The 26,235-nt window shown below is 34.1% G+C and overlaps 2 protein-coding genes across 4 annotated transcripts; one reads left to right on the forward strand and one right to left on the reverse strand.

Annotated features, from left to right (window-relative positions):
* Positions 1–14,124: 14,124 nt before the first annotated feature.
* LOC127138513 (uncharacterized) lies at positions 14,125–16,551 on the reverse strand. 2 transcript variants are annotated; one of them, XM_051064979.1, is made up of 9 exons: positions 16,375–16,551; positions 15,976–16,234; positions 15,799–15,885; positions 15,442–15,569; positions 15,232–15,328; positions 15,045–15,122; positions 14,724–14,949; positions 14,413–14,636; positions 14,125–14,294 (listed from the first exon to the last, which is right to left on the reverse strand). In XM_051064979.1, exons 2-9 carry the CDS (start codon positions 16,075–16,077, stop codon positions 14,271–14,273), a joined length of 966 nt encoding a protein of 321 aa, XP_050920936.1. In that variant the 5' UTR covers positions 16,078–16,234; positions 16,375–16,551; the 3' UTR covers positions 14,125–14,270. The 2 variants fall into 2 exon arrangements, with proteins under 2 accessions (XP_050920936.1, XP_050920935.1); XM_051064978.1 differs by having other exon boundaries at positions 15,976–16,123; positions 16,375–16,549.
* Positions 16,552–19,198: 2,647 nt separating this feature from the next.
* On the forward strand, positions 19,199–24,759 carry LOC127138514 (uncharacterized). 2 transcript variants are annotated; one of them, XM_051064980.1, is made up of 9 exons: positions 19,199–19,423; positions 19,501–19,622; positions 19,726–19,826; positions 20,604–20,799; positions 20,927–21,019; positions 22,786–22,845; positions 23,020–23,094; positions 23,638–23,718; positions 24,322–24,759. In XM_051064980.1, exons 1-9 carry the CDS (start codon positions 19,348–19,350, stop codon positions 24,694–24,696), a joined length of 1,179 nt encoding a protein of 392 aa, XP_050920937.1. In that variant the 5' UTR covers positions 19,199–19,347; the 3' UTR covers positions 24,697–24,759. The 2 variants fall into 2 exon arrangements, with proteins under 2 accessions (XP_050920937.1, XP_050920938.1); XM_051064981.1 differs by having other exon boundaries at positions 20,933–21,019.
* Positions 24,760–26,235: the final 1,476 nt, after the last annotated feature.

Here is a 26,235-nt window from a genome sequence, read left to right on the forward strand (position 1 = left end):
CGATTTTTGATTCCTTGGATTTTCACGATTTCGCCTTTAATCTTTGATTTATCTGTTTACAACCTCCTTATGTCACCGAGTTAAAAACAAACTGACTTCCGATTTTTAAGTGCTCGTCGAATTCAAAATCGTCTTTCAGTTTCATTGTGCATAAACTTCTCAGATACTAGAATCAAGAAGCCCGCAAAAGTGAACATCGAGATTCGCCACAGTCAACTCGGTCAATCACCATTTCTGCTTCAATTTCTCAAAATTATAGATCTCACATTCTTCTAAGAGCTTTGCAAAAGTAGAAGAATAAAGGATATTGGATCCAAATTTAGGGTTGCGTCGGGGTCTAAAGGAAATTCCACGAAGGTCAGACCAGAAATCCATTATCCATCCTTTAACCTAACATTGTCATCACATTTCCCTCCGCTATCGGGGTGCTTACAGGGACGGCATTAGAAGATACCACAAATTCATAGTTAATGACACATAGATACAACAAGTTTATAGTTAACGTCGGGCTCCAATCTAGTACTAGGATGCATCCTAGGGGATACCACGGGATTTCCATTAGATGCACGGAGGAAACCTCAGAGAAGATCACATAGAATACATGTATCAAGTGTTCCCGAAGAAATATGCATCGGACTTTAGTTATAAGGATATTGGTCGATAGCAACCTTCGACTACCGCTTAGAGTCCTTGTTCCAAAGGAAAGACTAAATGAGCTTGTTAAAGAACACCGCCAATGCCCAACTATCATTTCGAGTCCAAGAGAAGTCAATTAGCAGGCCAAATGTGCCGCAAGTAGACCCTTATATCTACTTGAGGTAGATACCCACTCCAAAATCGGAAGGAAGCCAGGGAATCAAGTACCTTGTGATCAAAAAACGCCTAGCCGATGCATTCAACAGAGCAATTTGACTAACCTGAAAATCAATGGTCTCCCTCCGGCTACTTCCCTAGAGACGTCGGCTATCCAACCATATATCGGCGAGAAAATACAAGGCATGGAAACCCGACACCCCATCCAACCAAAGAAGACACTTTGAAGTGTGAAATGCATTCAACCCAGAGCCCCAGGGAAAGACAACGGGCAAAACACTCCAGACATTGTTCGACCACACTGAAGGAGAAGGGTGATCCAAAACACAGCGGAAATTAAAAATTTCTCCTTTAGAGATCCTTACGAATGGGCATGATCAGTGATAGAATATTTACCTCTTGTGACGTTTGAAACCTTTGATGCAGATCTACGGAGCGATCACGAACGTTGAACGATGACAACGCCTCTACTCAATCCACACGAACGGATTCCTTCAATCTCAGTGCTAGCTGCTACGAATGAAGGCTTTGAGTGAGTGAGTGAGTGAGAGAGAGAGAGAGAGAGAGAGAGAGAGAGAGAGAGAGAGAAAACGAAAATGCAACCGCAATGAATGCTTCTGCACAAGGGTTCTATTTATAGAACCACTTGTGTGGGCTTCAAGCTAAAAAACCCACTTAAGTATATGTGGCCTATATCTTATAATATGCCCAAAATCACTTAAGCGCATGGTACCGTACCATATTTCGTATTCTACTTAAGTACACCGTACCTTACGATGTTCTACAACTCACTTAAGTGCACCGTACCTTACGGTGTTCCTTAGTTACTCTATCTCTCATCGATCCGTCCTTTGTGTGTGACCCTGTAGGTTTTCGCGACATTGACAATTATATTAAATCACGTATTTAACATAATAAACAGTGAGCGGTATCTAGCAACACATCACTGCTACGCAAGACACGAAAATGTCATGTGATCTGAAAAATCCTTCTGTGATAATACTTATGTGTATAATTACCCTTTTGCCCTTATGTCTATATTGAACACAAGGCATAGACCGTGTCATCCTTGTCTAGTTCAATATTGGACCCATAGACATTTATCATGTTACGCGAGATGGGCAAATTCCATCTAGGTCACTCATGTTCCTCACCATGCTTCGTGGAGTAACCATCAACTATCTTTATGGTCATCCAGTTACGGACAACGTTTGATCAACAATAAAGCACTCGACTCTACATCTAGGGTCCATAGTGGTTTCAGGTCGAATGGTGGTATACACCATTATCACCATGAGAATAACTTATGACACTTTGCATAACATTCTATATAGTATTCTCATAGCGGGTCAATCCAGTATAAACATTACTCTTAACATTCATACCTATGTTTAAGACTTGATAACTCCTTATCCATGATCCATGAGATGTGATCATCAGTCTATATACATAATAGTCTTAATGCTTTAATGTTATCCCACTTCACAATAAAGCTCGACTACGGATACTTTAAGAATAGTGTCCTTATGTTTAATGTGATCTCATGATCAAGTCACACTTGATACATTAAACGGACTAGCTATTCTAGGGACTTTATTAAACAAACATAATAAAGAAAAAGCCTTTTATTATTAATAAATAATTCGATACAAGTACCAAAAGTATTGGCCTCTAGGGCTTACACCAACAATCTCCCACTAGCACTAGAGCCAATCAGGCATACCCTTAATGCCCATAGATCTAGTATGACCATCATGCTTCTGCTGCGCAAGAGGCTTTGTCAGTGGGTCAACAATATTGTCAAGTGTAGGTACTCTGCATATTTTTACATCTCCTCTATCTATTATCTCTCGAATGAGGTGATAACGCCTAAGTATGTGTTTGGATCGTTGGTGAGATCTAGGCTCCTTAGCTTGTGCGATAGCACCATTGTTGTCACAATAGAGATCAATGGGATCCACAATGATAGGAACTATGCCAAGTTCACTAATGAACTTTTTGATCCAAACAACTTCCTTTGCTGCACTTGAGGCAGCAATATACTCGGCCTCTGTTGTAGAATCAGCAACTGTATCTTGCTTTGAACTTTTTTAACTCACAGCGCCACCGTTTAAGCAAAACACATAACCAGATTGCGATATAAAGTCATCCATATCTGTCTGGAAGCTAGCATCGATGTATCCAATTACAACCAGCTCTTCCTGACCTCCATATATCAAGAATGAGTCCTTAGTCCTTCTCAAATACTTAAGGATATTCTTGACGGTTACCCAATGAGCATCACCAAGATCAGATTGGTACCTACTCGTTGCACTTAAAGCATACGAGACATCTGGTCGAGTACATAACATGGCATACATGATAGATCCTATTGCATATGCATATGGAATCTTATTCATGCGATCCCTTTCATCCTTAGTTGAAGGGGATTGTGTTTTTGATAGACACAAGTCATGTTGCATAGGTATGAATCCTTTCTTGGAATCATGCATATTAAAGCGTCTCAGCATTTTGTCTATGTATGTACTCTGACTTAGGCCAAGCAGTTTTCATGATCTATCTCTATAGATTTTGATTCCTAATATATAGGTTGCTTCACCTAGGTCCTTCATAGAAAAGCATTTCCCCAACCAAGACTTTACTTGTTACAGGGTAGGGACATCGTTTCCAATAAGTAATATGTCATCTACATATAATACCAGGAAAACGATCAATCCATAGATTGATCTTTGTAACTTACATATCTTTTGGGCTTCTTCTGGCATGTCAAATCCTTCAGGCTGTGTCATGTACACATCCTCAAGAAGATTCCCATTAAGGAAAGCAGTTTTGACATCCATCTGCCATATTTCATAATCATGATATGCAGCTATAGCAAGTAAAATCCAAACAGATTTAAGCATTGCAACTGGTGAAAAGGTTTCATCATAGTCAACCCCATGAATTTATTTATATCCTTTTGCAACCAGTATTGCCTTATAGGTATGTACCTTACCATCCATGTAAGTCTTCTTTTTGAAGACCCACTTGCATCCTATAGGGATAACTCCTACAGGAGGCTCTACCAAGGTCCAAACCTGGTTTGTGTACATGGAATCCATTTCAGATTTCATGGCTTCTAGCCACTTCTCAGACTCGGGACCAGTTATGGCCTCTTGGTAGGTCACAGGTGTTGGTGTAAGCCCTAGAGGCCAATACTTTTGGTACTTGTATCGAATTATTTATTAATTAATAAAAAGATTTTTCCTTTATTATGGTTGATTAATAAAGTCCCTGGAATAGATAGTCTGTTTAATGTATTAAGTGTGACTTAATCATGAGAGCACATTAAACATAAGGACATTATTCTTAAAGTATCTGTAGTCGAGCTTTATTGTGAAGTGGGATAACATTAAAGCATTAAGACTATTATGTTTGTAGACTGATGATCACATCTCATGGATCATGGATAAAGAGTTATCAAGTCTTAAACATAGGTATGAATATTAAGAGTAATATTTATACCGGATTGACCCGCTATGAGAATACTATATAGAAAGTTATGCAAAGTGTCATAAGTTATTCTCATGGTGATAATGGTGTATACCACTCTTCGACCTGAAACCACTATGGACCCTAGATGTAGAGTCGAGTGCTTTATTGCTGATCCAACGTTGTCCGTAACTGGATAACCATAAAGACAGTTGATGGGTACTCCACAAAGCATGATGAGGGACATGAGTGTCCTAGATGGAGAGGCACGACACGCAGGTCGTATTTTTAAAACTCAAAACAAAATAAAGGAAAACTAAGGTCATAACTGATCACCACAAGACAATAATAATAAACACATTATTATTATTAATTTTAATTCTTGTAATTAATTAAAACCAAATTAAATTTCGGCGATCGATCACACTACGCATAGTTAGCCGAGGGTCCGTTGCCCGGTCAGCGGGAACGGGGTTTCCGCTGCCCGGTCAGCGGACGGTGGTTCATTTGAAATCGACATTGTTTTGCATCAACACAACTCTTGCGCAATCACAAAACAGAAACCCCGAGAATTCTGATTCTGTGAATGTGACGACCGTCACAAGCATGTTACGACCGTCACAGGCCCATGACGAACGTCACGCGGCCAAAATAACAGAAACACCTAGAATTCTGAATCTGTGAATGTGACGACCATCACAAAGCATGTTACGACCATCACGTCCAGCTTGTGACGATCGTCACAGGCCCATGACAAACGTCACGCGACCAAAATCAACGCTTTTGAAACAGTCAACAGACGTGATCCAACAAGCCCTCAATTCATAGCTTTTTGACGGCACAACCCTTGCGCCGTCACTAAACCTAATGCGCCAATTTCAGACTGTCAAACACACCTCGATTGTTGATTCAATATGATTGATCAACAGGTAATTGCTTCACCATACTAATGTCGGATTCCGAAGCAAATGACCATTGATCGCTCAAAGGAAAACAACCATTAAGTGTTTGAATGCACGAAACGGAATATCATATATACCATATTTTGCATTAGGATTACTTATATCATATATATAACTTGATCAATCTCAATTGCGTAACCTATGGACGATCGATGTATCGCTGCTTCACCATACTAATGTCGGTTCCGAAGCATAGTCAACATCAATCATCCAAATCGTACACACATGATGCCAAATTTAATTACTCGTTTATTCTTTGATTCATTCTGTCTTTTAATCATATTAATACAGAAAATAAACAGCTATCTGATGCATCGTTTTATAAGTGGCTCTGATACCACTGAAGGAGAAGGGCGATCCAAAACGCAGCGGAAATTAAAAATTTCTCCTTTAGAGATCCTTACGAATGGGCATGATTAGTGATAGAATATTTACCTCTTGTGACGTTTGAAACCTTTGATGCAGATCTACGGAGCGATCACGAACGTTGAACGATGACAACGCCTCTACTCAGTCCACACAAATGGATTCCTAATGAAGGCTTTGAGTGTGTGAGAGAGAGAGAGAGAGAGAGAGAGAGAGAGAGAGAGAGAGAGAGAGAGAGAGAGAGAGAGAGAGAGAGAGAGAGATAGAGAGAGAGAGAGAGAGAGAGAGAGAGAGAGAGAGAGAGTGAGAGAACGAAAATACAACCGCAATGAATGCTTCTGCACAAGGGTTCTATTTATAGAACCACTTGTGTGGGCTTCAAGCTAAAAAGTCCACTTAAGTGTATGTGGCCTATATCTTATAATATGTCCAAAATCACTTAAGCGCGTGGTACCTTACCATATTTCGTATTCTACTTAAGTACACCGTACCTTACGATGTTCTACAATTCACTTAAGTGCACCATACCTTACGGTGTTCCTTAGTTACTCTATCCCTCATTAATCCGTCCTTTGTGTGTGACCCTATAGGTTTTCGCAGCATTGACAATTATATTAAATCACGTATTTAACATAATAAACAGTGAGCGGTATCTAACAACACATCACTGCTACCCAAGACACGAAAATGTCATGTGATCTGACAAATCCTTCTGTGATAATACTTATGTGTATAATTACCCTTTTTCCCTTATGTCTATATTGAACACAAGGCATAGACCATGTCATCCTTGTCAAGTTCAATATTGGGCCCATAGACATTTATCCTGTTACGCAGGATGGGCAAATTCCATCTAGGTCACTCATGTCCCTCAGCATGCTTCGTGGAGTACCCATCAACTGTCTTTATGGTCATCCAGTTACAGACAACGTTTGATCAGCAATAAAGCACTCGACTCTACATCTAGGGTCCATAGTGGTTTCAGGTCGAAGGGTGGTATACACCATTATCACCATGAGAATAACTTATGACACTTTGCATAACATTCTATATAGTATTCTCATAGCGGGTCAATCAAGTATAAACATTACTCTTAACATTCATACCTATGTTTAAGATTTGATAACTCCTTATCCATGATCCATGAGATGTGATCATTAGTCTATATACATAATAGTTTTAATGCTTTAATGTTATCCCACTTCACAATAAAGCTCGACTACGGATAATTTAAGAATAGTGTCCTTATGTTTAATGTGATCTCATGATCAAGTCACACTTGATACATTAAACGGACTAGCTATTCTAGGGACTTTATTAAATAAACATAATAAAGAAAAAGCCTTTTATTATTAATGGTCGCCCTCAGGCTACTTCCCTAGAGACGTCGGCTATCTAACCATATATCGGCGAGAAAATACAAGGCGTGGAAACCCGACACCCCATCCAACCAAAGAAGACACTTTGAAGTGTGAAATGCATTCAACCCAGAGCCCCAGGGAAAGACAACGGCCAAAAGACTCCAGACATTGTCCGACCACACCAGGATTGTCGTTGAAGGTTTATCTACCTACTCATTTCATTTTTTATTGGTAATAAATTCAATTCATTATATATATAATATTATATATATATTATATATATATATATATATATATATATAATATATATATATATATATATATATATATATATATATATATATATATATAATATATATAATATAATATATATATATATATATATATATATATATATATATATATATATATATATATATATCCTCTTTCTTCCTCTATTTTATGCTTCTTTATCTCTCTTTCTGCTATAATTCTCGATACAAAGAAACAAAGAAAAAATTCTTGAGTGCGTATCCAATATGGACTTAACACATTTCTACAATTCCAATACGACTTAAGAACACTATATGCCTGATTGTGAATATGATACGACTAAAGCACAATTTATGCCTGAATATGTATCTGATACATACTTAACACATTTCTCTGATTCTGATACGACTTAAACACATTTTGTGTTTGATTGTGTATTTGATGCAGACTTAAAGCATTTTTTCAATTCTGATACGACTTAAGTGCACTGCTCAAATGAATGCATATCTGATACAGACATAACACATATATGTGATTCTGAGACAACTTAAACATATTCCATGCCTGATTGTGTATCTGATACATACTAAACGCATAAATGCGATTATGATACTGCTCAAACGCACACTTTGCATGATTCCTCATTCAATGCATATAAAACACATTTATGTGTAGCTGGCACACCCCTTTCAAATATAGCCAATCTAATGGCGTAGGTGATGGATCCTGGAGACGTCCATCTCGATCCGAGTCAAGCCTCGTGGGTAGGGACATGGACACTACCCTTGGCTAGGGAAGAATCCTTTGTGGCGCGGAGCACAATACAATATATATGATAAAGGTGTAACCTGTTACACTATATATGCAACCGATTACATGGTCTGGAACTTTTGAAAAATATGAAGGTGCAGAATTGCATAATGCACTCTTTCATCAACCATTTATATTCTAAACCAATACAAACCTTCATGAAACATATACCAACATGTACAACTGATCCAACATGTTTCATAGGGTGTATATAACACAATTATCATTCAAAATTGAGATTACCTCTTTCACTCAAGTTTTAAAACTACAATTCAAATATGTTTTTCTCTATTCAAAACCTTGAAACATTTTCTGCATAAATTATCATATCATTGAAAAATGTTTCGGAGAATTTAAGGTTATTTTATGTGAATTTTACATTGAAAAAAAAGATCAAGTTTTTGTATTGGAATTGATTCAAGAACAACTTCATAATAATATTTTTTCAAGACTTATATTTGATCATTGTCGCTACGCGAAAACTGACCGGACTGACACAGAGTCACTACCGGATTTTATTTATTCCATAAAAGAGAGGAAAGGGAAAATAATCGATAAAACCCTCTAAAGAAAAAGAAGAGTTTGGTCTCGCAACCAAGTTAGGGTTAGGAAGTCGGTTATGCGAGGGGAAGGTATTAGCACCCCTCACATCCATCGTACTTGATGGGAACTATCTAAGTTGTCTACGTGGGTGTTTATCTATCTTAATGCTTATATACTATTGGGAGAAAGGGAAAATTATTAGTTTTATTATTATTGTGCTCGCCAAGGATTAGGGTCCTTGTGCTTACGTATCATCGTCGTTAGATGAAGAATCAGAGTTCCGTAGTTCGGAGTAGAAAAATGATTGTTTGTTGGTTGTTTTTACCTTAAAAAAGAATTTTCAGAGTGATGCCCTAAGGCGTAAAAAAATGAGTTTGATGAGTTGATGTTTATTTTATGGTCTTTGAAAAGAGATTGTTTTAAGAATTGTAGTAAAATATGGTATAAATATCACTCGTAGTATCTGGTATAATGATCAATCGTAATAATTTCTCAAACGAGAAAAAATTCAAATAATTATTCAAAGAGAATGTGAGAATGGTCGTTTGACCACTCACAAATAATGTATCAAACAAGGAAGCCCCCAGGGATTGGCCCAATGGTCCTAAGAGTGGGCTCTTCTCAAGGCCTCAAGTTGGAATTCTGCTAGGCACTAACAATTAATGTGTTGGGCGAAGTCTATATAGAGAAACGGGGGACCCGCAAGTGGACGGTGGGATTGATCCTCTTGAATTAGTCGGTTGCGAGATCGGATACCATTATTTCAAAAATTATATATCAAACGAGAAAAAATTCAATTAATTCTTCAAAGAGAATAAAAAAAAATACTTGATAGTTTCTCATATAAGGAGAAATTTAAATAATTTTATTAAAAGAATTCAAGAAAATACTCTGAAAATTCAACAAATAAAAAAAAGGGAAAATTTGAGAGTAATTAGAATAAGATAGGAAAAACTAAAAAAAAAAATTGATGTGTATTAGAATAAAACAGATGTATTTCTTATAATAAACTAGCTCAGATGTCTAATCAAAGCAAATGAGGAACTTAGAATTTTCTCAATTCAAGCATAAACCCACGTAGTTGTTTAATAATTTAACAATTTGGAACTTAGAGTTTTTAATTTAGAAAAAAATGATTTAAAATGGATGAATTTTTTTGATTAATTATTTAGTGGCTAAAATTCATCATTTAATGATGAATAAGTGGGATGTCAGATACTCAAATTGTGTTCATAGATTTGATGTCTCTTTTGTTAAGTTGTTTTTAATAGTAATTTTTATTTTAAAAAATATAATAATGAATCTATCTCATTATAATCTTTTATATAATTTTAATTATAAACACTACTTTAATTAGAATTAATGTAAATATTTAATGTTTATGAATTTAGAGAAATATTTGTAGCAAGATATTTTGGAGAAATTCACAACGAAGTAGGAGGTTTCTAATTTTATTTTATCTTTTTCAAAAAAAAATCATGTATTCTTGTATCTATTCAATCTCATTTTCTTTATTTTCTAAACTTTATCATTTTTCAATTTCTAATAAATTTTTTGATAAATTTTTGTAATCTTCGACGACAATCGTCTAACAATTTTTTGTAATAACTAAAGAAAAAATGATTTTCGTAATCACAACAGCTACAAGTAAAAGAGAAATAAAAACTTGTTGGATTATAGATGGTAAAGAAATTTTAAGAATTTCACAATAAAAATGTTAAAGAATCTCAAAAGTGATGAAGAAAAATGAGATATCTATTTCTTTCTTCTTAAATATTTTTTTGATTAATTATCTTTTATAATTTCTCAACCATTAAATTATGCAGAGGGTCCGACTCAGTCATAATAAATATTTTATTTAAATTATTTGTAATTTTCAAAAAAAAAATTATTTATTTTAATAACAAAATTAGCATTAATTACTAAAATGCTTTGATTAATTATAATTATTAGAATAGTTAAATTGGGTGTAAATTAATAAATAAAAGTATAATAGTATTTTGCTCTAATGATAGAAGTATTGTAAAATTTGAGTCTAAATAAGAGATCCTATTTAACAAATATAGTATATTAGGGTAGAGTTGTCTTAACTTTTTTGAAAATATTAGTTATAATTCAACCGTGATAAAATAATTATAATTTAATTTAATTATAATTTAATTTTGACAAATTCGTTAAAAATATCTTATTTGAACGCTATTTGAACGTCTTGCGTGTCTTGCGTGCCATTAAAAGGCTTCTATACTAGTTGGAAGATATCATATGTAAATCAATTAAGTAGCAAATTTTTTATTTTGAATATATTTATGGAGTTTGTTTTAATAGGCGGCCTTGATTGAATCAACTATTGTTTGAGTGTTGATTTTGATTAAAAATCAATTGTGTTGAAAAAGTTTCTTTAAATTATTTGAATTTTTTAGGTATACTTCCACAAATTTTCATGTTGACTCAAAACTGATTGTGATGTCAATTTAACCATCATCTATGTTGCTTTGTTCAAAGTTGAATCATTATTTAACAAACTTTATTAAATCCAAGTCATGCTTGAACTCTGTCACTTGCACCCACTTGTATCCGATCACTTTTTTTTTCCTACTTTGGTAGTCTAGTAAACCCACAAATATGGTTCTTCAACCATCTTTGACTCATTTTCCTTTCGTGTGTCTGCTTGAAGGTCTGTTACTGAGTCTTGCAACCTTTCAGCCACATTCAAATCATAACAACCAAGGTCAGCATAAATATATTCTTGAGATGGTACAATCTTCCTTCTTACCTTATCACGAGTCAAATGATAATCATAGGCCACTATAAAATTTCCTTCAATAGAACTAGTATCCCTAGCAAGAACCTTCACCTCAAATGGAGTCTTCTCCGTCATAGGTTTTAACACCCTCATCTTCAGCCCTTACGGGTCTCACTGAAAGTAATACATTTGTGTATGATGAACTTTGATCCTTTAAATTCCACTTATCACAACTTATAATTCTTTTCACCTTCTGAATAACCATTCAAGACACCTTATACAACTTTACCATTAAGTTGGGCTAGCTTGATTTGTACAAATAAAAAAGCTTATAAGATTTTCAAATTAGAGTAGTCTACATATTTCTTACTCCAAACTTACTTTGGTGTCTAAAAATGTATTCTTGTGAATGGGTCGACCAAATAAGTTTTTAGGCATTAGGCTTACCTTAGAAACTCATTGGCAACTAAGCTCCTAACATCATGGCAGAAGCGGTCAAATACGTTTTTATCCATCGTCTTTTGCAAATTCATTAAAGTGCTCTAAAACAACCTCCAAACATATATCATGACCTCAAATATCATATCTTAGTCTTCTAATGAAAGTCTTCACTGACTAATGATGAATGACCAATAACATTGGAACAATCTAAAATATATAACCCACATATTTTATACCTCTTAGTCATGATACCGCTACCAAATGAAGTTGTAATGTCCTTGTGTCCAACTCTAGCGCACTAGCCTAATCATTAAACATACTTATGAACAACAATTTTGCTTAAGCTTGAGAACAAATCTTACATTGTGTAGAAGGAGCTCACGACCATACCGTACCAATGTCATGAATCTTGCAAGTGTGATTGTAACCGAGTCAAACGCCTTCACCATTTTCCAACTTCAAAGTTTAAAAGTATTTTTCCTTAGGCACATGCGATAAAAGCATCTTGAGTCCATGATTTAACTTTTTCAGTCTCCAAACTCGACAACACTAGTGCATCATCAACACTCACATAACTATCCTAATTTAAGACAAGTGCAATCGCAACATAAACTTCATTGTCCTCTCTCTTGGGACAATTCTTCTTGAAATGACTATTTTTCTGACAAATAAGATATTTTAACATTGACTTATCAAACCTCCTGAATTTGGACATCTCTCTACGCTCACTTCTTTCTCTTTGAAACACTTAAGTATTCACCATTATTGTTAATTTTCAAATCTATCACTTTAAAAATTTCTTAGATCTCATAGTCGTCTAGATTTCATAAAAAATAATAGTACATTATTTATCGTAAAAAAGAGCACCCTTGAAGTGCTCAAATGACCAGGGTAATGAGTTTAACAAGAGTATATCATTGTTCTTATCATAAATCTTCACTATAATATTCTGCAGGTCATCAATGATCTTGTGAAATTATGTCAATTATTCTACTATAGATTTGTTATCTATCATTCTAAAATGAGTAGATTTGTTGTTACAGACACAACTTGCAAACTAAAAAATTTGGCCATATACAATTATTCAAATTTTGTCCACATCGAAGTCGTAGTTTTCTCCCTGACAATGTTATCCCTGAGGCACAAGATAAGATACTCTTAGTATTACCAATTATCTAGGTCTTCTTTCCTTGTATTAGACTTGCAGACATTAATGTATCACCCTTCAATGTTTTCACACACTTATGTTGAATTATGATTGTTTACTTATTCACTTTCCACAATCCAAAATCGGTGTCTCCAAAAAAAATTCAGTGTCTAATTTAGAACTCATGGTGGTCTCTTCTAAACTTAACCTTTTTTTTAATAGTAAGTGTCACTTGTTATAAAATTTAATGGTTCAACCACACTAGGACTTTTTTTTGGTGAAAGTTCAACAATAATATTAATCATACCAAAAATAATGATATGCGGGAAAAAAAACAATGGCAACCAAACTAAATGGTCTTAAATAAAAATTTACTTATAAAATAGTGCAACCAAATTCACAACAAGAGGAAGATAAAAGACAAGTACACAAAATTTGTTTATCTAGTTCAACCAAACCAATCTACTCTAGGGAAGAAAGAGACTCTCTGATTCGGTATACTTTCAAAAATTGTTACAATAAATTACAAATGAGTTATAAGAAATAATCTCTCGAATTTTCAAAAACATACTCTATTTTTTACTCGAAATGTTTCTCAGTTTCTGTATATTAATCACACAATACTCAGTATATTTTTTCAATCTCATTAAATACCTCCAAAGATATAGTGAATTTCAAAAACTCCGAAAAAAAAAATTTGCAGTTCCTTCTCTAACTAAGATTATCACATATGTCCTATGTAATTTTCTCGGACTAACAAAAATGATACAAACTCATATTCTAATATCCTAAAATCTTAATGGGTCAGATATTCATGTACGGTCCACAAATCAGCTCAAGTCTCCTACGGATGACATGTCAACTCAATAGTCATTGACCTAATCAACACATTAACCTGGTCAATCCATTGACTGTTGACTAATCAACTTGTTGCATCTTGACTAGGTGTTGACTTTTGACCAAGGTCAACTGTGTTGAAAAAAATTCCCCCTAGATCACTTGACTTTTGAGACATACTTCCACAAAAGTGCTTCTTTGGTCGTTGTGAATTAGTCTTAAATTATCATATACTACTACTGAATAGGTACAGAGGGAGTACTATTTTGTCATGTAACCAAAATCAGTTCTTCTAAACTCACGTTTTGCAACTATGTCCATGTCTATATCTCTGTCTCTTGTGTTATGTGAAAAGATAACTTTTTCTTCCATTTGAAATACTATAAATAATAAAATATATGAAGACTGAAGCATAAATGTTCTGCAAACATATATAACATAACAATAACACTTCTGCATTAGATTTAATATTTGGAGACAAGAAGGTTACTTGTTTCTGCTTACTTGAAACAGTTTACTCCACATCAATTTGGTCCAAGAATAACATGCTGCCAATGAAAATGCATGAAAGAAATCTCACATTAATTTATAGAAAGAAACTCAACTATTTTCTTAAATTAAAACCTACAATTTAAAGACAACTAGTATAAAAATTTAAGAGTGTACCTTAATTTGTGTCCTTTTATATGTATAGGTGATATGTATTAGTCCATCACTAGCTTGAATAACCGCGGGATATGAGAATTCCATTCCAGATGAATCTTCCAATGTGAAAGCTTCATACCATGAATCACCATCATCATTAGAGAGTGCAACTTTAAGCACGCCCCTCGATGTTGTATTATAAACGAGCAATATACGGCCATCTCTAAGCTTAACCCCGTCAATACCTAGTAACATTTGTAATTCGTGAACCAAATCTTGTTATGAATCTAAAGATACATTGCAGCATGCAATATATAGCTAGCAAAACTGACCTGAATTTGGGTTAGGGAGCTGAGTAGGTTTTGCGCGTCCCCAAGTCAGGCCACCGTCCGATGATTCAGACATACATACTCTATCAATGCCTTCGAAGGATCGTAGTAAGACACGTAATTTCCCATCTGCAGTCTGGTAAGGTACTGGTTGAATCACACTTAGAGGTTTATTTTCAATGTAAATTGGGCCATGTTTGCTCCACGACTTGCCAAAATCTGTTGTGACCTATTATTGCGCACGAATAAACAATAAATGTCAGCGGCCAACATTTCATAGCATCATTGAAACAAACGCAGAACTAGGATTGGTAAAGTTAAAACCTCCATCCAAGCGCCCCAAGAGTTCCAGCTTTCAACAGATGATCCACAAATCAATTGGCCATTTTCTAGCAAAATGGGCTGAGAAGTAGTACTCAAATTCAGCACTAGTAAATAATATATAGCTACAAATTCCAAAAGTCCTGCTATAGATCGTTTGCCGAATAGATCGAAATAGATTGTATTGTACCTTATTCTTTATAGGTCCTAATATACCAGGAGGAAGCTGCTCTCTTTGTGTCCAAGTAATTCCTTTATCATACGACCGTTTGACGAATCCACTCCATCTGAAATCGAACAAACTAAGTATACTAACGCGAAAGGGATACAAATAACAAACTCAAACTAACACGATGCTATAACATAGGTGTGTGGTAAGATGACAAAATTGAAGCTTTACTTCTGAACTTCTTGGCCTATCTTGTAAAACAGAAGTAGCTCATCTGATGGAAGTTTGAATAGCACAGGGTTCCACATAGGAACATTTGGTTGTTCATCAGCTATTACCGGTGATTCCCATCTTCCATTCTATCCACAAAATTTGTATTCAGAAATTAGAGCTGAATACTCTTACAAGGACCTATAAAGCATGAACACCAGATACACGACACCTACAGTGACACCTCAACACTACTAATTTGAAATAATGAATAAATTAAGTGTAATCACAAGTGTCAGTGTTGAATTCAGACACCGACAGTAACACAAACACGCATTTTCTCAGAGGTGCCGGTGCTCCAGAGACAAGACAGCATACCTTGTAAGTTTGCAACCATATTTTGACATCAGGTGCTCCTTCTGATGAGCCCCCAAAATAGGAAACCAAAAAATGATCCTTACCAACCTGCAGAAACCAAACAAAATTGTAATTATTGAGCCTATTTTCCAAGATACATATTTTTATAAGGGAAAGTTTAAGTTTTGATTCCATAACCTCAACAATGGTAGAAGCATGACAGCTCTTGAAAGGAGCTGAGCCTTGAAGAAAAGTTAACTCTTCTACCAGTGGCCCATTGAAAGGACAGTTGTTTGCCATTCCTAAAAGCTAAACTTGTGCAGTTGCTGGGTTTTGAAACAATCTCCTGCAAATTATTGGTCCAAGTAGTGGAAAATGGAAATGTGAAAATTGAGTGAGATAGAAATGTTTTGATTTGCATTGGTTTTTGCCGCAAAATGGCTTCAAAATCACCTTCCTCAATGCATAAACTATCTACATTTTTAGATACAAATCACAAAATGCATTGACTTCAATATATGGAGAATAAAAAGCAGAGAAAAAGAAAAAAGATTGAAAAGAATGGAGAACAGTAAGAAGAAGGTGAGGGTATCTAACCACACAGAATTGGCGAACTTGGATGCTCCTTTTCAGACAGATCCGGTGATCTAGGTTCTCAATTCAGCCATTATATTTGCATTTATTTTTTTATGGTTTAATAAGACTCATCCCTTAAATTAAGTCTTTATTTCATGGTATCTCTTTATCTAGTTGTTTGAAAAGAAAAAAAAATTTAAGTGATATCCCTTGGCATTAGTAACAATTTTGTTGGAACATTAAGGTTTTCGAAGAATGAAAGAAAGAGTAAGAGAAAAACTATAGAATGAAAAAGAATTTTATTAGGAAGTTAGTTTCTTTTGATTTACATCAGCAACCAAAATATAGTTGACCGAGTGTAGTATTCGACAATGACAAATATTTGTTTATACATTTTGAAATATACGTTGTATTCGACTCCGTCGAATACAGCTTACTTCTACTTAACTTTGACTATGTTGTCTAATATACCATGTTGAATACAATTTTCTATTAAAACAATTAATTATATCTTTTAACACGCCTCTTAATTCATGTGTTTTAGATTTCTTATCCTAATGCTTCTATTCTACTCATTAAATTTGACTTTCTTTAGGAACTTGGTGAGTATATGATGACAATTTGTCATTACATAAAATTAGACGAAGAATCGGAGAAAAACGAGCAAAAGATGAACCAAAATGAAGAAGGAAGATCCAAAAATGACCAAGTATGGAAGAATGGGACTTAGTGAAAATTCTGGTGAAAAAAGTGATTTTTGATGCAGCTATTGGAATAATCATGCACGTCATTGCGTGCGCGATAGGGCTGTTTAGAATGCATCGCATGCGCGATGCTTGTATAATGCGTGCGATGAAGCTTTTTCTGCGTTTTTTCTTAGTTTTTCCTGACACGTTCTGGGTGCTTTTTAAGGGGATTTTCAACCGTTTGGTGAGGGTGACGAATTTTGACACTGGAAGCACGATTTTACAACATCAAAGGGTGATTTTAAGAGCATTGGGAATCATTGGAGGCCAATTCTTCAAGGGAGTTCTTATGTTCTTCTTCTTTATTCAATTGGTATTGTAATTTTCATTATGAGTAGTTAAAACTTCTCTAGGTTAGATTGTGCGATGATGAACCTTATTTAATCTTATTGACATTATATGTTGGTTTGACTTAGTATGAATCCTTTGAGTTATAATTTTATTCAGTTATTACTTATTCTTGATGCTTTTTATTTGAGATACTCTGTTAATCTGATATTGGACATATAGGGATTCCTGACCCGTAGCTTATGTGTTGGACCTAGGGCAATTGTTCTACTTACGTTGGTTAACTAGGGATAGGAGACCCCGAGTAGTGGCATAGGAAATTAACGGTTTGTACATCGCCTGACACTGCTTACGCTGACTGACTAGGAATAGAAAGCTCCAAGTAGTTGTTAGTGAGTTATTTTATGGGGAACTGACTATAACGATTTTATTAATTCACCGTGAGATTATAAGGATAATACCATTCGTACAAGGCATCATACATCAACAAGAGAGGATAAGAGGATTCTAATGCACAACCTACCCGTCTTACTTTTGTTTCAAACTTTTTTTTGTTTTCCGTTCTGCAACTTGAAACCCCCCCCAATTTACTGTTTTTCAATTACATTTCACAATTATTGGTTTGCTCGAACACAATCCTTGTGGGTTCAATCTTTTTATTACTGCGGAACTATAGGTATACTTGTTAAGAAGTCATCAAGTTTTTGACATCATTGCCGAAGACAATTAATTACAATAGAGTAACATTTTGTGCAATATATTTTATTTTATTTAGTTTTTACTTTCTTGTTATCATAATGCTACTGAGATATTTCTTGATTGTGTATACGCAACTCAGGGAGAAACACACACCATGGGCGAACCAACAACACAAACCATGGGAGAATATTGTCGACCTACTAACGCATTACAGGTTTCCTTGGGTTTCATTCCTGCAACCTCGGTTAATTTAAACATCAAATATGATGTACTACTGGGTCTAAGGGATAAGCAATTCGACGGGAACACAAATAATGACCAGTTTAAACATCTAGCTAGATTTTATGAGACAACATCAACGTGTCAATCAGAAGGAATTATAGAGGATCGGTTCAAACTAAAGTTATTCAACTTCTCATTGATTGGAATAACAAAGGATTGACTATTATGTCTTCTGAATAGGATGATAGGAACTTGGAGAGAACTCGAAGAAAAATTCTTAGAAAGATTCTTCACTACCACACAATTCACCTTTTTACTATTTATTTTTACTGAATATATAGTCAAAATTTTAAGAAGATCTCTTAAAGATATAACTAGGTCAATGTTCGACCTAAACTGAATATATCTATGGTGCAATCTCTCTAACCTTTTTACTATTTATTTTTACCGAATATATGGTCATTTCGAAGAGTACATATCATACGACCATTCAAATTATACAATAAAAGAAATATAGAAGAATCTTTAAAAGTCACATTACCACATTCAAATCCTACAATAAAAGAAATATAGAAGAATCTTTAAAAGTCGCACTACAATTGAGTTAAAAAAAGAGTAAGACTAACTTATGCCTTTTGCCCCAAGGGCACAAGTTAAGAAAATCCCTTTAGAAAGTTTATATTGGAAAAAACAATTAAAAAATTAATTTTATATTTTTATTAAAATCAATATACAATTTTCAAGATAATATTTTTTCATTGTGCCCTAGGGGGACAAGTTAGCAATTACCTTTAAAAAAAAAAAGTATGATTTGTAAAATTTGAAGTGTAATTTTTCTCCTAACTTTAAAACCTCATAAAACTACTATGATGAGACTTGAGATGTATTTATACAAGTCTTTTAATACTTTTATAAAATAAAGTAATATTTCAATTCAATAGAGACAGAGGTGAAAGTAAAGATCTACTAGATAACTGGTTACTCATCGAGCATATACCCTACGCAACGCAGTTTGAATTGAAGTCAGGGCGGTGAAGCAATGCGCAGCATTTCAGAAGCAAGATGGTTTGCAGTAACCCTAACAATAACAACTCTCTCCGCCATTACCATCTCCGGTATGTATGAATGCATCTACCACCACTTTTCATTCCTCTATCTCTCTCTTACATCACGCTATTCTTCAACTTCGCAGCATACATCTTCAAGCGCAAATTCAACGCTCTCAAATCCAAAATCCACGAACTCGATTCATCTCTCAAATCTTCCTCCGATCAATGCTCCTCCGAACGCCGAGGCCGAATTAAGGCTCAACAGGTCTTTCTCTCTCTACATTCGTTCTTAATCTTGTTTTTAATCTTCCTTCTTGATTATTTATTTTGCTGATTGATTGATTGATTCATCCATTCATTATTTGCAGTTGTTGAGAAAAGAACTAACTCGGCCTAAATCTGAAAACCTAAATCTCTCTTATTATCCTATGATCCCCATTGGCACCATCCAATCTTGCTTCTCTACCAGGTTCAATTTTTCTTCATTCATTTTGTCCGATTTTATAATATTCGTGGAAAAAAATGTTGTTCATGAAATGTTATATGATAGTCTAGGATACATTTCATTTTAGATAGTATGTGAAAAGTTAAAATTAAACATTATTTGAATCATTCTCTAATAAGAACCTATTGAGTTTGCAAAATTTGATAGTAATTGGTAAAAGAATTATGAGAAAAAGAAAAGATGGTTAAAGTTGAGAGAAAAGGAATTAAAGGAAAAATTTGATTCTTGTAATAGAAAAATAAATGTGACGAGTTAATTAAAGTTGAGAAAAGAAGAATTAAGGATGAGGAAGATTGATTCATGTTCTAGAAATATGAATAGTCATTAGATTAACTAAGCGTATTGGAGACATGTTGTCAGCGTATCGCGACGTGTCGCCGCCGTATCGGGGCATATCGGAACTTTTTTATTTTTTTATTTTTTAAATAATTTTTTTTGGATACTCCTTCGTTACGTATCAATGGCGTATTGGAATTCTTTTATTTATTTATTTCTTAAATAATTTTTTTTGGATACTCCTTCGTTACGTATGAACGGCGTATCGGTAGGTATCGGATACGATACGACATATATTTTAGAGTATCCATGCTTCATTGATGTTTTCTCAGTTTATTTTGTAATGAAAAGCTAGTGTGGCCATTATTGTAAGATGAAGGGAGTAAATAATAATCATCTTTTTGAGTTTTTATCTGCAGAGTGTTCTATTTGTGTTTCATGATCCATTGTTTTATATTAGTGTAGGAATGGGACACCGAGGCAACCGTTGCTTGTACCACTTGCTAGAGCATGTTTGGTTTTCAATACTAGCCGTGTTCCTCCAGCGTCGCTTGAGGGTCTATCTGAATATTCTCATTGCTGGATTATATATGTGTTTCATTTAAATACCAATCTTGAAAAGATGTGGAAGCATCCATCTAAATCAGGAATCAAGGCTAAGGTGTGTGAGTGAAAGTGATTTTGGTGTTAATTGATGTCATATTATGTATATGATATATGATTCATCATCTTCTTGCCTCAATATTTGTTTCCCCGTAACTTTTTCTTACGGATCAGTGGATGGATAGGTGAAGGTCCCTAGACTTAATGGTGGAAGAGTGGGAGTGTTTGGCACGAGATCCCCACATCGTCCGTGCCCCATTGGACTTACAGTTGCAAAGGTAAGGACACATGTTGGCCCTGGGGAATACTTCTAACATGCCCTCAGAAATGATAGTATTTTGTACCGTTCTCTTGATTGATATCACTCTGTTTTAATGCATATTATTCAATTTAGAGACCAGCGAACCACAATGAATATAGGGCCTGTTTACTTCCATTGGTTCCTGTTTTCAGTTTCATTGGCAATAATAAGCATAGAAGAATGCATTTTATACATATTTTAAGATGCATTCTGGATGACAGATCCAGTATTTCCAGAAATTTGGAAACTCCCCAAAATCTTTTTTTACGCTTCCTAGTTAGCCATCCTCCTTCTCTCTATCACAATTGCTGAATGCAGCAGTCTTCCACCCATACCATGGCGAAAGTAAAGTTGGAAATGTTTTTAGAAATAGACTGGCCCTTAACATTTCAGAATATATCACTTTATCGTTTATTTTCTCTAGAGTGGTATTTTCTCTTAGCATTGTTGGGTTGTTCAAATTTGCAAACCTATGACATTTATTAAAATAGAATTTGAGGTTACACACCCTTCTTAGTAAATATATGTTTCATTTTATGTCTTGAATGAAGTGATTAAGTAGTTTTTAGTAAATAATTTTAGTGTCAACATTTATGATGTTTATTTATATGCATTAAATAAACTCACCCCTACTGAAAGTATGGGTTTAGTACAAATTGTTATTATTATATAGTTATCAAGAATCCATACCAATGTTGTTAAATATCCTGTATAGGGTCACTATACAGCTATTACATATCAGGATTAAGAGCAACCACAACAAAAGCCGATATGATATTGCGGTTCTGCTACCACTGTAATAGCGCTGATAGCGGTTATGACTTGCATATTGGAAGTTATTGTTTTTTATGCTGTTTTCCGAATAAAAACATTAAAAATATGATGCACATGACATATTTTTAAAAACCTTATAAGTAAAATAAAGTTGAGTTGGTGATAAGATGGGATCTTATATAACCCCTAAATCCCACAACTTAGGTAACCTCTCACCACTAAACCGTCTCTGCCAGTCTGCCTCTCCATCTTCTCTCTTCGCTTCATACTTCATTTCATCTCTTTTTAAGTCACTTTTAATTTCTGTTTCTGGCTTTCTGCAGCAATGTATGCAACTATGCATCATGCTTTATTAGTTAGTTGTTTGAACTATTGAGATTTGGAGTTTTATGCCAGTCACTTTTTAAATTTCTATTTATGTAGCTTTTATTTCTGTGCAACACTAATCCATACAATACTTTGTATTATCAAATGCATGTGTTAATCACATCCAGCATAAAATTACTGATATTTTGAGACACTTCAACGACACTGATTTGTGTAAACATGTGACTCTCACGCGTCACTTCATAAAAATGGATGGGGTTATGGGAGAAGTATGGGATTTACATAACAAGGTAGAGTTATAAAGCTTAAACTGCTAAACTGAATGTCACGCATTTAAAGAAAGTATAAATAAACCAATGTTTTATAAATTAACCCCTTCTCTTCACAAAGTAAAATTACCTCCTTGTCTTTACAAAGAAGTCTTTTACACCAGCTACTATGAATTTCATTGGTCAATATTTTATTGTGTTACTCTGTTGCTTTCTCCATCTGATCCTTAGTGGGAAAAAGCTTGGTTGTTTTGGAGTCGGTTGCCTTCTCCATTAGATCCTTAGAGTTTCAACCTTTTAGTCTTCAATCAATCAAAGATAAAATGATGGACTAAGTATTGTAACTTTTGTTTGATTTAACTGTGTACTATAGGTAGAGGCTGTCCAGGGAGATATGGTGTTACTTTCTGGTGTGGATCTGGTTGATGGAACTGTAAGTCTCCATTTCTGATCTCTGCTTTTTATGCTTAATTTACAGCAATTATGTGCCATTTTGGTTATTTTTTATTTGCTATATGAATACCTATGAATTTGATGTTTTTTCCGTGAATCTGAAGGCATGTTGCTTTTTGACGATTTATACTAATTCTATGATTCTCATCAACAGCCGGTGCTTGATGTCAAGCCTTATATACCATTTTGTGACAGCATCCAAGACGCTGCTGTGCCAAGTTGGCTTATGGTAATTTTTCATTATCATTTAGCTTTATTTGACCCATGAAGCACATCCATGGACATCAGACACAAACACCGCCACTGACAAGTTGCCACAAGTAAAATTTTAAAAGTGAATGAATTAAAGTAATCATGTGTGCCAGTGTCGGACACCACCAACACATGTCGGACACCGGACACACCTTTATTCAGAGGTGTCGGTACTCGGTGCTACAATATTTGACTGTGCAATTTTTTTTAATATCTCTAATAGATTGTCATTTTGATTCTTTGATGATTATTGATAACTTCAAGCAATTCTTAACTGAATAACAAATATAATCACCACATGTGGGAAGAACGAAATATAACCAAGTAAACAATCACCATTACTTGTTACTAGTTTCTGAAACTTTATTATTCGGTTTTCTGACTAGCATCATTGAAATACGATCCACATTAAAAGTCAGCATAGAAATATATGGGTTCTATTGTATTTTCTTCCACTTATTTTTGTAGAATGTTAATAAGTGATTACCTCATTCTAAGAAATATACTTGTATTTCTTCAGGGGGATAACTTGCTCTCAGTAGCATCTGTTAGCTTTTCGGAGGACTTCACTTCATCACTTGAAAATTGTTGGATAACGGCTGTGAGTTGATATTCTCTTGCTTGAAATATTGAGTTTCTGTATCATATCCATCTTCCCTGGCACCCCAAAAGGTCTTTTTTCAACCTTGACACATTCAGAACGTTAGTGAACCCTTAACTATTTCATTTGGATAACAACTAACAGTCAGTGAGGATTACATTAAAAACAGATGGTAAATTAAGTGGGTCAATTAAAAAGTTAGAAAATCAGGGACTGAAATGAACATGGCCTAAAATATAGGGGCTAAAACTCAATCCATTTTTGATTTATTATTTGTTTAAACTTTACTAACGTATAATTTAATTCTTCATGGCTATAACTTCCTGCCAGTGTACATATTTTTCATAGCCCATTAAATTAAGGTAGAGAAAGACTAAAAAATGCTTAGTAAAGCTATTAAAATGATTTAATCTAATGATCTCTCTGAAGTTTTTGCTCTTAAAAGTACATATAAGTGTCGTTGAGTCGAATTGGCCATCCCCACCTGTTGGAAAAAGACTTTGGTTGTGGTTTCTTGTTGCAAAATGAGTATGTTGATGATGATCTGGCTTGTTTCATTTTTCTTTAGCTACAATTCTCAATCTTCTATCTTTACTGTTTTAGGAAAAGAATTCACTCTATGCATCACCAGATGAATTCCAAAGCTTAGTAAAGCAGGTTCTATCATGGGATATCCGGTCATTGAGTCAGCGAAATAGGCCTCACGAAGCTATCCCGATGAAAGAAAAGGACCAACTGTCGGATGATACTTCTGATGTTGATGAGCACCAAGATGAAACAGCTATTGTCCATGAAAGAGAGCAGAATACTCTAAATTCTATCGAAGTAGTTTATCACCTCTTTTTAGAGGGACTCAATATCCACTATAGAATTAGTGACGATGGTAATGTCATTGTAGAAAAGGTATCAACTTCTGCTGTCTATGACAAAAAGACGAATCCCTGCAATTACTTGACATGGAAAGACAGGATGCAGTGATTTCTATTGTTGCACCTGCCTAATTACATTTTAAACCTTATGAAATTTGTTTTTTTTAGTTCAGATGGTGTTTGACTTGATTATGCTTTCACTTTTAGTTCACTTTTCTTCATTATAATTACTGACCCACACATATTGTCTTCAACCCAGTCATTGAGAGGACTGTTGAAGAGCAACACTAACATATTGTCAAACCAAGTGAGTCCAGACAACGAAAGCAATGGGATGATCTCTTAACAACATAATGAATAGTTTCTACTTCCAACACATTGGTGAAAATAAGGGTCACCCAAATTAATCATATATAAGCCTTTCATGCTGAGTTTAGAACGTCCATCTCCTATTTCTCATCGCCAAGATTGTTCAAGAAAAGTGTGACCAAAAGCAAGAGATCACCGGTGAACATCAAATCAGAAATTAACTGTTTATTCTATCTAACTTCAAGGATCTATTTGACTGGGATATTTGAAGAGGATGGAAGAGAATATTATAAATAAAAAATGTTTTATTCAGTTTTTTCAGAAGGGGAAGGGAGAAAAGATTATTAGAATCTCTAGCAGCACACTTTTTATTCCCCAAATTAAAAGTAATTTGGAAGATAGTGAACAAGTGTTAAAAATAGGTCGAAATGATTCGAGTTGAATTTGTCTTGGATAGATTTGTCGTCAAGTCAGATTGAATTCGAGTTGAGTCGAGTTGAATTTGTCTTGGATAGATTTGTTGTTAAAAATAAGGTTGTAAATAAGTCAAATCAGATTGAATTTATCTTAATTAGGTTTGATTCGATAAGAATTGGTTCAGTTCAAAATTCAAATTGAGTTTGACTCATTTTTTTATAAAAGAATCTAAATTCGATTCATTTAAATTTCACGAGTTCAACTCGTTTACTTCACGAACTTAATTTTTTTTATATATTTAACATTTTAAATTAATATTTTGTTATTATAAATAAATTTTATTTTTTAAACACAATTTTAATAAGAGTAAAATGCATTCACAAATATGAATATTTGATATAAGAATTTTAATCTAATTTAGTCTTACCGACTTCTTTGATCTAATTATATCTAATTATTTTAATCAATACGAAGGTTTAATCTAATCATTGTATATGCTCCTTATTTTTTTTATAACTGTTTTTAGAAATATTTTACTTATTTAAAAATATAAAGAATAAAAGGTTAAAATTTGAAGTCTTTAAACTTATTTTTAAAATCAATATAATATATATTATATATATATATATATATATATATATATATATATATATATATATATATATATATTATATATATATATATATATATATATATATATATATATATATATATATATATATATATATATATACTTACTGTAAATAGATCATCAAATATTTATATATATATTATAAAATTAAATGGATCATCAAAATCAAGAGATTGTTATAAATAGATATTTGATTCATATTAAAAAGTTATAGATCAATTTATGTGCGCTATATAATTACTGTAATATTTTATGTTGGAATGTTTAGTTAAAAGAAAAAGCATAAGCTAT

This window comes from Lathyrus oleraceus, chromosome 4 (genome assembly GCF_024323335.1).
Source record: "Lathyrus oleraceus cultivar Zhongwan6 chromosome 4, CAAS_Psat_ZW6_1.0, whole genome shotgun sequence".
NCBI classification, from domain to species: Eukaryota; Viridiplantae; Streptophyta; class Magnoliopsida; order Fabales; family Fabaceae; genus Lathyrus; species Lathyrus oleraceus.